The sequence below is a fragment of the Chiloscyllium plagiosum genome, chromosome 5 (genome assembly GCF_004010195.1).
Source record: "Chiloscyllium plagiosum isolate BGI_BamShark_2017 chromosome 5, ASM401019v2, whole genome shotgun sequence".
NCBI classification, from domain to species: Eukaryota; Metazoa; Chordata; class Chondrichthyes; order Orectolobiformes; family Hemiscylliidae; genus Chiloscyllium; species Chiloscyllium plagiosum.
This window is the reverse complement of record NC_057714.1, coordinates 90360555-90372768: the sequence shown is the minus strand read 5'-3', so window position 1 is coordinate 90372768 and position 12214 is coordinate 90360555. Positions and strand designations below refer to the sequence as shown.

The 12214-nt window shown below is 37.3% G+C and overlaps 1 protein-coding gene across 7 annotated transcripts in view; it reads left to right on the top strand.

Moving 5' to 3' along the window:
• The window catches only part of LOC122550085 (partitioning defective 3 homolog), an 843398-nt gene that overhangs the window by 732477 nt on the left and 98707 nt on the right, over positions 1-12214 (top strand). For 5 of the 7 annotated variants that reach the window (XM_043690628.1, XM_043690629.1, XM_043690626.1 and 2 more), the window contains one exon: positions 10861-11124. The exons of the other annotated variants lie outside the window; for them this stretch is intronic. In XM_043690628.1, the coding sequence (XP_043546563.1) occupies positions 10861-11124 (264 nt within the window). The remainder of the gene's footprint in view (positions 1-10860; positions 11125-12214) is intronic. 7 annotated transcript variants of the gene reach the window in all.

Here is a 12214-nt window from a genome sequence, read left to right as displayed (position 1 = left end):
CTCTCTCTCTCTCTGTCTCTCCCCCATTGACCTCTGATAGTGAATATATTCAGTTCATCAGAAACTCCATTACTGTGTGGTTTCATGCACGTTTTCAGAGCTTTCAAAATCTCTCCTGTTTGTGTTCTCCACTTCTAAGTGTGAGGAGCTTGTAGCACTCTTTCCCAGGGCTTGTAACACACTTGTTACTCTTCAATGCTCGAGCTTCTTATTCAATTCTGTAGCTATTTCAAAATTGCAGACTGAATTTTACTTTTTTTTGTATAATGACGGAATCTCTTTCAGCTCTGAAAATTCACTCAATCTCAGCTCCACATGTCTGACACTGGGTTTCGCATAACATGTTTAATGACTACTCAGTCTAAAGTAAAATCAAATTTGAACAGTTGTAGAGGTAGCACGAATGTAGCAAACCAGCCAGAACACTGTACAAATCCATTTCTCCAAACCGTGCAAATGCAGTTCAGAAAGTTTCGTACTTCAGATCAATGGAGGTTATATAGTCTGGATTCCCACTTTATTTATTTAAAGCTGAACATTAATAATTAAAAGCCAAATCCAGTAAATCAGTGGAGTAGTGGTTAAGCTACTTACCTTTGGCCTTTTATGCCTGTGATTCACAACCCCGTTGGTAGTTTTCACCATAAGCTCTCAAGATATGAATAAGGCTTTCAACCATCTTTTACGATGCTGTTCTCCGTGAAGATTAAGGTTGTGCAGCTATTGCTGTCCCTGGAAATGCTCGCTGTCGAGCTCTGTTTTGAACAATTAATGTTCTCTGAAAAAAATTGCCTTATTTTGTAGCAAGTATTTTCAATTTGATGTTGTTCACGGCTGTAAAACATTTCCTTTAACCCATCCTTCCTTTTCCTCCTCCGTCTCAATGCACAATGTTTCTGGTTTTAGATTATTTTGGTGTCCAAGTCTAGTCACCTATCACAAACATTCACCTTTCCATGTTATCTCATGTTCTCAGAGACTCTGCAGGACCTCTGAATGAGGGATTAAGAAACATTTTCTTGTAAATAATTTTATCAAATCTTAGAAATGTCTCAGCGCTGCCACAATAAATTAATGAATATGGTTCTGCAGTAGTTATTTGGTGGTCAAAAATATCCAACAAATGAGAAGAATGATTAACCCTTGTGTTTTTCGTGGTAATGGTGGCGATTGGCCCATACTTTTCAGTACCAGTGGCTCCATAACAGAGTCATAGAGTCATGCAGCATGGAAATGAATCCTTCGGTCCAACGCATCCATGCTGACCAGATATCCTAATCTGACTTAGTTCTGTTTGCCAGCATTTGGTCCATATCGCTCTCAAACCTTCCTATTCATATATCCATCCTGATGGCTTTTAAATGTTATAATTGTACCCACTTCATCCTCTGTCAGTTCATTCCATACACACCACCACCTTCTGCATGAGAGAAATTACTGTTCAGGTCCTTTTTAAACATGTACACTCTCATCTTAAACTTATGCTCTCTCGCTTAGGATTCTTCCACCCTAGAAAAAGACCTTGGTTACTCACTCTATCCATGTCCCTCATGATTTTTTTAAAAATCTCTAAATTGTTATCCCTGAGCCTCTGAAGCACCAGGAAAAGAAGTCCCAACCTATTCAGCCTTTCCATATAGTTCAAACCCTCCATTCCTGGCAACATCCTTGTAAACCATTCCTGCATTCTCTCAAACTTAAGAAAAGAATTGCATGCAGTATTCTAAAAGTGGCCTTGCCAATGTCCCGTCCAGCCGAAACATGATGTTGTTCAAGTAATTGAGCAAACAAGACTCTAGTTTACTACTGCTTCTGAAGTGGGTCCTCTCTCAACAACGTAATAACATTTAAATGCACTATTTATTGAATTGCTTTAAAATATGATTTGGTTGAATCAAAATGGTTGGAAGCTTGAAATCTGATTTAGTTACTAGATGTCTTTATGCCTAATATTGGAATCCTTAACATTCAGAAGGCTTGATAATCAGAAGTCATGTTTTACTGAGGTTTATTTATTGGGATAAAGTAATATTCAGTAAAACAATAGAGTTATAAAAGGTAGCTTGCGATTGTATGTATTTTATAAAATGTTTAAATTATTATTACATTTGCTGCACATGAGATTCATTAAGTTGATGATGCATCAACTGTAATTCTCTGTACTATACTGTTTGTTATTCTCTGAAGCCCCACCGGGTCCTAAAGTGAGGAAATTATGAAAGACTCTCATTAAAATAGTTCTTATCAAATCTCAGAAATGTCTCAGTGCAACAATGGAAATCGAAGCATCCCACCAAGGTCATTGTAAAGGAAGCTTAGACAACAGGGACCATCAAAAGATTACATGCAAACTGGGCTGAGATAAAGGAAGGCTGCCGCAGGCTCATTGCAACCTTAAGCTTCTGTAGTCTTGAAAGCATTGTGAAAATTTCTCTTCTACATTATTACCCCCCCCCCCCCCCCCACCATGTATATTTCTTTGCCCAGTTGCCATTTTTCAAAGGTTACTTTAGTCTCCTATTGGTGTTAGTTTTTGCTTCAGGTGAAGCTCTGGGATAGCTTGATTGACTGCTGTTGCAATTAAGTCAATTGGACCAGAATGCCGTTCGGGGGCAAGTGGAGCAGAATTGATGTGTTATAACCTATATTGGATGCTAGTGGCTACTGGCATTGTACATCAAATCTTTGCAGCAAGTTAGGAAGGGATTGTAGGTCAAAAGCTGTTCCTCTTCCTACTCCCAAGCATCGAAAAGGATGTTTGTACAATTTTTGTCAGCTCTGTGAAGGGTACATTCAACCATCCTTTGGAGATGCCGGTCTGGGGTGTACAAAGTTAAAAATCACACACCACGTTATAGTCCAACAGGTTTAATTGGAAGCACACTAGCTTTCGGAGCGACGCTCCTTCATCAGATGATAGTGGAGGGCTCAATCGTAACTCAGAATTTATAGCAAACATTTGCAGTGTGATGTAACTGAAATTATACATTGAAAAATTGATTGTCTGTTAAGCCTTTCATCTGTTAGAATACAGTGATAGTTTCACTTCTTTCATGAAAGAATTTGAGGTGGGAGAGTTAAAATTCTTAAGTAACCTCCTACTGTCAATTTGCTTTGTTTACAAGTTCTGGGTTCAAAGGGGCAACCTACTTGCAGTTGAATTTCTGCTGGTTTCTTCCTTGTGCATTTTTAAAATATATGTGGAGCAGTATTTTAGTACCATGACCAGAAATTGACATGGTAGCCATTGGTGTTAACATATGTATCACATTGAAATTGTATGTTGGATTAGACATGTTATAATTATACATATTTGCTTTGCAAAAGGGCTTGGTTGTGGAGATAATTCTGTTCTTTGTTTAGTAAACTTCTGAAAGAGATTTTAATTATAAGAATATTGTTGCTGATATTAATTCATTTCTATTCAATAATTATTATTCAAACTCAAATCCAAACATGGAATTAGTTACAATGCTTGGTAATTGCCACAAGAAAGGAAGAGAAAATCAAACATTTCTGGATTAAGTCTGTTAAACTATATGTGATTCATTAGTCTGCTTTCCAAGTAATAGAGATGTTGATCCTGCCTTTATCTCTCACACACACTGCTCTGTTTCCAAATGAAATTAATTGCTTCAAAGAGCTAAAAAAAAGTTTCAATATTAGTTGGACTTAATATTTTGAAAACTGAGCAGACTATATTGGTGGGTGGAAGAGCTATAGATTAGATTAGATTCCCTACAGTGTGGAAACAGGCACTTCGGCTCAACAAGTCCACACCGACCTTCCGACCACCCAGACCCATCTATATTTCCCCCTATCCTATATTTCCCCCTGACTAACATAACTAACACTATGGGCAGTTTCACATGGCCACTCCACCTGACCTGCACATCTTTGGAATGTGGGAGGAAACTGGACCACTGGGAGGAAACCCATGGGGAGAATGTGCAAACTCCACTCAGACAGTCGCCTGAGGTGGGAATTGAACCTGGGTCCCTGGCAATGTGAAGCAACAGGGCTATCCACTGAGCCACCCTCAAATTAGTTGTATTCAAATCTAATGCAAGTAACATTAATTTCTAAAAAGCAAAAAGCAACTATTGTCATTCATCTAGTGCCTGCAACAAGTAAATTGTGAGGCAACCTGCTTTCATGAGTTCAATATAATTTGGAAGAGATGGTCTTGGTTGTGAATAATGGAATTAGTGGGAATATTTCCAGGGTATAGCTCAGAACTGACGAACGTAGTGATTTTTTTTCGAGGAAACTGGCAATTTGCATCCAAGAGACAACGTTTTCTAAATTAAGTGTTGAATCCTTAGATAGCTATGCAAAAAAAATGTCAAACATGTTGGAAACATTTAACCAGTCAAGTGTCATCTTGGAGAAAACAGACTAGATGTTTGGGATTAGATCTCCCATTTAGTTCTGATCAAAGATTCTCAATCAGCAACACATTTTCTGTGCTCTCTATGCATGCTATCTAATGTAACATGTGTTTCCCTAATATTTTCGTCTTTGTTTTAGTTTTTGTGGGTTTTTGGTATTGTCAAGAAGTTAAATATTAATTAACAAAACCAATTTATATGGGTAAGGGATACTTGAGGCAAAAAAATGGGCAAAAATTTATCAAATAGAAATGTAAGACATTAATTATTGTGGTTTGGAAGAGAAAGATATTGTTATAACTGGAGAAAAAGTGATTTCTTTTGTCAAGCTGCCAAAGCTGCTATAGATATAAGAAAAACTAGTAAAAGTGTTGATTGATTCTAAAGCTCAATATTCCAAATAGCAATTTATCTGGATGCCATCTTAAAGCTGAGGTGAAAGAAAATATTGCTGAAATCATTTAAGAATGGTTCTAATGCACTATAATTTTATAGAATTAGAGCAGAATAGACATTCTCTACTGACAAAGTGTTCATGGTAAAGAGAAATTTTCAATGTATTTTTAAGTTTATAGAAGAACAACAATTCTAAAAATAGATGATGAAATAATATTGCGACTCAATATCCAAAGAAATTCCAAAATCTCCATTGGTAAACTGCGCAAGAGTGTTCTATATTCTAACACAAGGCATGAAACTCTCAATTATTCAAACACTCCACTAGTTGTAAAATTTGGCTTTTCAACTGTGCAGCCTCATTCCCTCAATATTAAGTTTTAGATCACATATCTCTTTCTCTCTCAATGTCATTCAATGTAGCTGATTTTGCATTGAAATAAATATTCTACTATCAACTTTCTGACTCAGACATGGTACCACTGATTAATAATTTCTCACTGAAAAGAAATTTTATGTAAGGTCAAAGTAGTGAATTGAAAATGATAATTAAAGATTGAGATAGTTAACTGGCTGTCACAAATATTGGTTGCATTTGAACCTCGATAATCCTCAGTTTGAAAATCTGTCTGCAGAAGTACGAGAACGATGTTGCTGTAAGGCAGCGACAGACTCAGTATTCATCCAATCTGCTAATGGTTCAAGCATGATAGGAAGTTTTGCCTAGAAGATAAGACATCATGTTCTTGAAAGCGTGCCACGCATGAAAAAATGCAATTGCCTCTGAAGAAGTGGTCTTAAAGACTGAAACTACTTGCAAGAAAGTTAAATCCAAAAGCGCGGACTTTCTGTTAGGTGAATCGTGCCAGCTACTCACTGTACTTAGTTACCCAAGACTTTCCATGGGCTTTCCACTTAATCATGCTGTTGTGAAAGCCATTTCAGTACAGCACAGTCTATGGGGAATTTAGGACTGTGCAATCAGCAAGCAATAACATATGTCCTGGACCAATCACACCTCAGAATTTATTAATCAGTGATAACATGTCTGAGTCAGAAAGTTGATAGTAGAATATTTATTTCAATACAAAATCAGCTACATTGAATGACATTGAGAGAGAAAGAGATATGTGATCCAAAACTTAATACTGAGCTAATGAGGCTACACAGTTGAAAAGTCAAATTTTACAATCAGTGGAGTTGTTTGACTAATTGAGATTTATCATTGCATTAAAAAAGCATCTTGTATTGGAACAGATTCTGCTGTGGCTTATTTAATGGATATCTTTCACATAAATAAAGCAATATATCCTTTAATATATTTCAATGCTGATTCCCTTGCTGAGATACTAGTCTGGTAAAATTTCTGGAGCAACAAAACAACTCAAACATTCCATGGTTAACTACATGAGTGTATTTCCCAAAAATTATTACCCAATTTTAATCCTAGTAGCAGTGAATTTCAATAGCCTTACTGTAATTTTACTGCAAATTGCATGCCAGTGTGATCAATGTAAATAATTCCAAAGTGTGTGACTTAATTTGGAAGAAAAGACAATGGAGAAATTCATTTTCACCATCTGGGAGTCTATGGTGGAACCACAGGAACTTTTGCAATTCTGAAAAAATGCAACGTAAACGAACTTCATTTTTAAAAAATTTATGCTGGGATATAGTTTCTAAATCAGTTTGTTTGACAGTTCAACCACTTTAAATTGATTCATTGCAAGGAAATAAATTTGAATGTTCATGATAATGTTTTGCAAAAATAGATATTTATGCAGTACCCTGTAGCCTCAACCAATGAGAGAGAATGAAGCAGCAAATCACGACAACATCGAAGTTTACTCCGTCACAACGAATCCAGATTTATATCTGATATATGTGTCTCTTCATTGTCCCTGAGTCAGTATCCTGGAATTCCCTACCTAGCACCATTGTAAGACCCCATCATCAAATGGTCAGGGCAAAGAGTTGACTCCAGCCTCCTCAAGACAATTGCTTACAAGGAACAAAGGTAACCTTGCAGTGTCAACCAATTTGTGAAGACAAATAAAGCAAATGTATTTAACTCAAGGATCTAAGTTTGGAGGTAAAGCTGATATCTATTTGGTAAATTATTAACTGTTTATTGTTAAATAAATATCCAGGAACATTACACCTATAAATGGAATAAATTCATGTTCATGTTGTTGGAATCCAGTTCCACACCCAACAGATGGGGTCATATAAGGACAATAATTTTTATTGAGTTCTTTCGAGGATGCACTACATGATGAGCCCTTCTGTGTGTTAAGGTGATTAATCAAAACCATTTTACTATTCGTCTGGGCAGGCTAATAATCTTCACTGTAGAGAATAGGAAATAACATTTTGATGAATTCAACAGTCTCTAGTCACTTTTACATCTGGTTAAAATTGAAAGTGAAGTTAGATTGTCTGTTGGAGGATCAGTGGTTGTTGGCACATTCCAATCAAAACAGCATTGTGCATGCGTGTATGTTTATGACTTCACAATGAACGCCACCAGATAGCAAGACATCATCAGAAGCAGGCGGAAAAAATTTTAAAAGGTTGGGAGAAATGAAATTCATTCATTTTATGAAAGAAACAGTTTTTAACTTTGCGCACAAAGGCAGTGGGACATGCATGGATATCTTGTCATCTGATTTTGGGTGTGCATGTTTGTTTATAAGACTTAGGGAAAGCGAGGATTGCAGGTGCTGGAGATCAGAGTCGAAGAGTGGCTGCTGGAGAAACACAGCCGGTCAGGCAGCATCCGAGGAGCAGAAGAGTCGATGTTTTGGGCATAAGCCCTTCATCAGGAATTCCTGATGAAGGGCTTATGCCCAAAACGTCAACTCTCCTGTTCCTCGAATGCTGCCTGACCGGCTGTGCTTTTCCAGCACCACAATCTTCAATTGTTTATAGGCCTTGATCAATAAAGTTTATAGGCCTTGATCAATAATATGTGTTAGCAAATGAGAATTGCAGTATCTAAATACCATTATTTTTAATTATGCAGTGTGTGCAACATTTCCAAAATTTGGAGAATGGTATTAAGTGAGAAATGAACTGTAGCTTTTGTATTTCTCGCAGTTAGGTTTTATAGTTGAATAGATACAAGAAATTTCTACACTTGGCAAGTGGTCATCTGCAACCTATTGACCCAGCTATAACCTTGCTTAGCAGTAAGATAGGAGAGGGGTCTTGGTGGGACCAACCTAGATTGTAATTAAAATGTGTCAACATTGTCCAATCCTCTGGGACAGATTCAGAAATTGAACAGTGACTTTTGTTAGCTACTTTTCTTCAGGGTGTCATAGCCCATATGGCAGTGTTGGAAGGATTCTTTTCATATTACTTCAGCAACAACGATTTGGTGTAGCAATCACTGTGAAAGTAAACTGCTAATGAATAGCAACACTGCAACAGTAATACAGTGCAGTTACTCCCAAAATATACGCCATCTTTTTTAATTAGGTGAGCAGCAGTCTGTATTGCCTGACAGAAATTAACATCTTAAATGGGTATACCGATAAAGAAAATGTTGAAATTATTACATTTGCAAATCGTATTTAAAAGAGAGCACAAAAGTCAATCAAAAAAAGTTAGCATATTCCTCATCAAATAAGTCAAAGGTTCTTTACTTAAATTAACCGATTATTGTTAAATAAATATCCACAAACATTACATCAAAAAAGGAATAAATTCATGTTCATGTTGTTAGAATCCAGCTCCACACTCAACAGATGGGACCATATAAGGACAATAATTTTTATTGAGTTTTTTTAAGGATGCACTACATGACTAGCCCTGTAACCTATGTTTGCTCTTTTCAGATGCTGACATCACTCACTTCTAGAATTTTGGACTTTTCTTGTGCGTTTTTAGCATTTGCAAGTTTCTTTGCTGTTTATCATATGACTTTGAAACTATTGTAACCAACTTAATGTTTAAATATGAAGTCTGTTCTCCTGTAATGTGTGTGCATTCCCATGCAGAATGCACCATGCAGGTACTTTGTGACCCCCAGAGGTCATATCAAAAGTAAAATTGGGTATTGCCTTGCACTGAGGCCCATCTGGAACTACTAAAGATCAGCTGGCCTGTAAAGGGTCAAGCTCCAGGAAACCCCCATCAGTGTCCTTAGAAAGTTCCCTAAGAGATCATAATATTATTATTCTAAAGTCTGTGTTTTCATCCCCAGTGCCAAATATTATTTGAAATATAACCACCCAGCCCAGCAATTTACAAAATCAAATACCCTAAGTTCTGGTTCAGATTCTTTCAGCCACCAGAGATTTATCCATTAATATTGCTGTTTAAATGAAGGACTTCACTTTGGAAAACATAGACAGCTGATTGTGCATTAGAAAACAACAGTAGTGCATACAGATGTGAAATCTTAGTGCCTTAAAGATCTAAAAACCTGATATAATTTACCAAATTGCTTACCACATCAGATTTGTTCAACTAATGAACCAGAAGTGAGTATCTGATGTTGCGGCCTTTATAAGACGTCATGCTTCAGCTAGAGAAGTGGGCTGGTTGTGGATGTTCACTGCTTCATGTCTGCCACCGTTTGATGTGCCAATTCACAATGTGCAAAAACTGCAGAAAACATAGAGGTTTCCATCGGGATAAATCCTCTTGCCAAGCCACTTCACCTGTGAAAACTGACAAAGTATACTCATGTCATTGGCAGATTTGTTTTTTTTGTGATCTTAGCAGCTGAACCCTTAAACTGATCTTATGGGGACTGTTCAAGCTGTGCCATTATGCTGGATATTTAGAATATTTGTGATGTTAGTTTGACTGAAGTGTCCAAAAGCACTACATTGTTCATCAAAGGGAAAGTTCCTACGTTTTTTTAGGTAATAACGCATTAATTGTACAACATGATGTTTAAAAGCATGATCAACATTCTATTGCATGCCTAACCTTGACAGGCATTTGTGATTCCTTTTGCATATGGAGTAATTCAATTAGCCGACTCAATAAAATTGTTTGATTAGAAATTCAAATAATTTAGATTGTCCAATAATGTGTAAATGTGAAAAATGGAATGAAAAGAAGGTAGTTTAAATTCTTTTTCTTCAGATTACCTGCAGTGGGCCTGATAAGAATAGAATTTTTAAAATATAATTGCACAGCCAGAAGTTATAAAGGTAATAATAGTTTGACTGACGGATGCAAGGTAATCTTTTTTGGACCATGGGTGTTCAAAGCATTGATAAATTATCCTTTGGAATAACAGCATTTGCATGCCCTTTCAGGATTGACATTGATACTAAAGGTGTTATTTTTAACCACTAGAAGATCTCCCATGGCCCTGCTCATGATTAGCCTGGAGAGTAGTGCAGGATTGTGTTGATTAGCTACTAATAATGCCTGGCCCTATGAGAAGGTGATCTAAATAGCCAACTCCAAGTGACTGCAGCAACTTATAAATTCCTGAGATTAATCTGTCTACAAGTCAGAATGACGTGTTAAAAGATTGTTTTGCACCCGTGACATAGTGCAACCTCTGGAATGTGAAGGGTATAAATTATACAAATGACTACTTGCGCATAGTATTAGAGCCAACATTTCCTATCTATCATTGTTTTTAAAAAATATATAAACATCCCTCAGTTGCACTGCATCATCAGCTTTCACCTCCAAACATGCACATTTTGATTTTTCACAGCTTCTAACTTGCGCAATGACGGTATGTTGTCATTGGTAAATGTATTATGCTGGTGGGAAAAGCACCCACACCAGGTTGGTGATTTGTATTTTTCATGTGAAGATGATGTCTGGCATCGGGAAGTATTTCTGTCTGGCCAAGGAACAGAGAAAAGACTCTCTCAAATTATAACCGAGTTCCATTTATGTTGAGACTGGAGTTTGGACCGGATCCTCCAAATTAAAATGAGGAATTCTACTGTCAGTTTCCCTCAACATTATCTGTGACTGATTTTTTTTAAAATATTGAGCTCTTGACACTTTGAGCATGGTGCTTCAGTCTAACTTACATTTGTGGAGACCTCTTTGTCACAAGATGACTTGATGTTCATGAATTTTACAGAATTCAGGCAAAACACCGTGAAATTCGGGAGCGGCAGGCCCGGGAACGAGACTATGCAGATCCACAAGATTTGAATAGAGCCTATGGATCTGACGATGACCCAACATATGCTGGCATGAGTTGGTGTGAATCTTCTTTAAACAGCGGGCACAACCTGATTTTAAATACTAGACCGCAGAGTGCAAGAGAAGAAGCACAACCAATGGAAGCGGTGTATGCTCAAGTGAATAAATCAAGAAATGGAAATATTCCATCTGTGGAAAGGTAATCTGATGCATTTTACACTTGCAGTTTAATCTGACAGCCTTCTTGCGGCATGTGCTTGCTTTCTGAAAGGCTCATCATCTAGGAAAAGAAAATTCTGTCAGAAGATTGATCCAGAATTTAAACCCGCTATGCCAGAGCTAAAGTTGAAGATCTTGCATGGGACATGTACACTGGTCGTACTTTTCCATAGTCCTTTCTTTAACACAAAATATTTCACTAACTTCTACTTTAGTGCACATCAAAGTCAAAGCTTAATTAACAGTCTTATAAGATAGCAAGTTGGAAAGCAGCATTTTTAGTGATGTATCACTCAAATCTTACCCTCAGCCTGTTCATTGTTACAGTTTGGCAGTTTTTAAAATTGTATCTAATTTTATCCACTCCTCCTTCCTAAGTATTTATTTACTCCAGTGTTAGGGTTCCTACTGCAGCCCAAATCAAATGTCATTGTTTATTTGGCTTTAGATGGGAGGTATGTCATAGCCAATACCTTTGAGTGTTAGGATGGGGAAAACAAAACGCAGTAAGTTACTTTTGCTTCAGGCGCAAATATATTTTTGGTTACACCACTACCACATATATAGCGTAAAAACTGTGGCCGCGCTTGGAATATTGTGTACAGTTTTGGTCGCCCCATTGCAGAAGGATGGGGAAGCATTGGAAAAGGTACAGAGATTTACCAGGATGTTGCCTGGTCTAGAGGGAAGGTCTTATGAGGAAAGGCTGAGAGACTTGGGTCTGTTCTCTTTGGAAAAATGAAGGCTAAGAGGGAATTTGATAGAGACATTCAAGATGATTAGAGGATAGGGTAGACAGTGAGTCTTTTCCCTAGGTTGATGCTGTCAGTTTGTATGAGAGGGCATAGCTACAAATTGAGGGGTGATAGATTTAAGACAGATGTCAGAGGCAGGTTCTTACTCAGAGAGTGGTAAGGGCTTGGAATGCCCTACCTGCCAATCTAGTTAACTCAGCAACAGTAGGGAGATTTAAACAATCCTGGGATAAGCACATGAATGATGATGGGATAGAGTAGGAGGATGGGCTTAGATTAGTTCACAGATCGGTGCAACATTGAGGACCGAAGGGC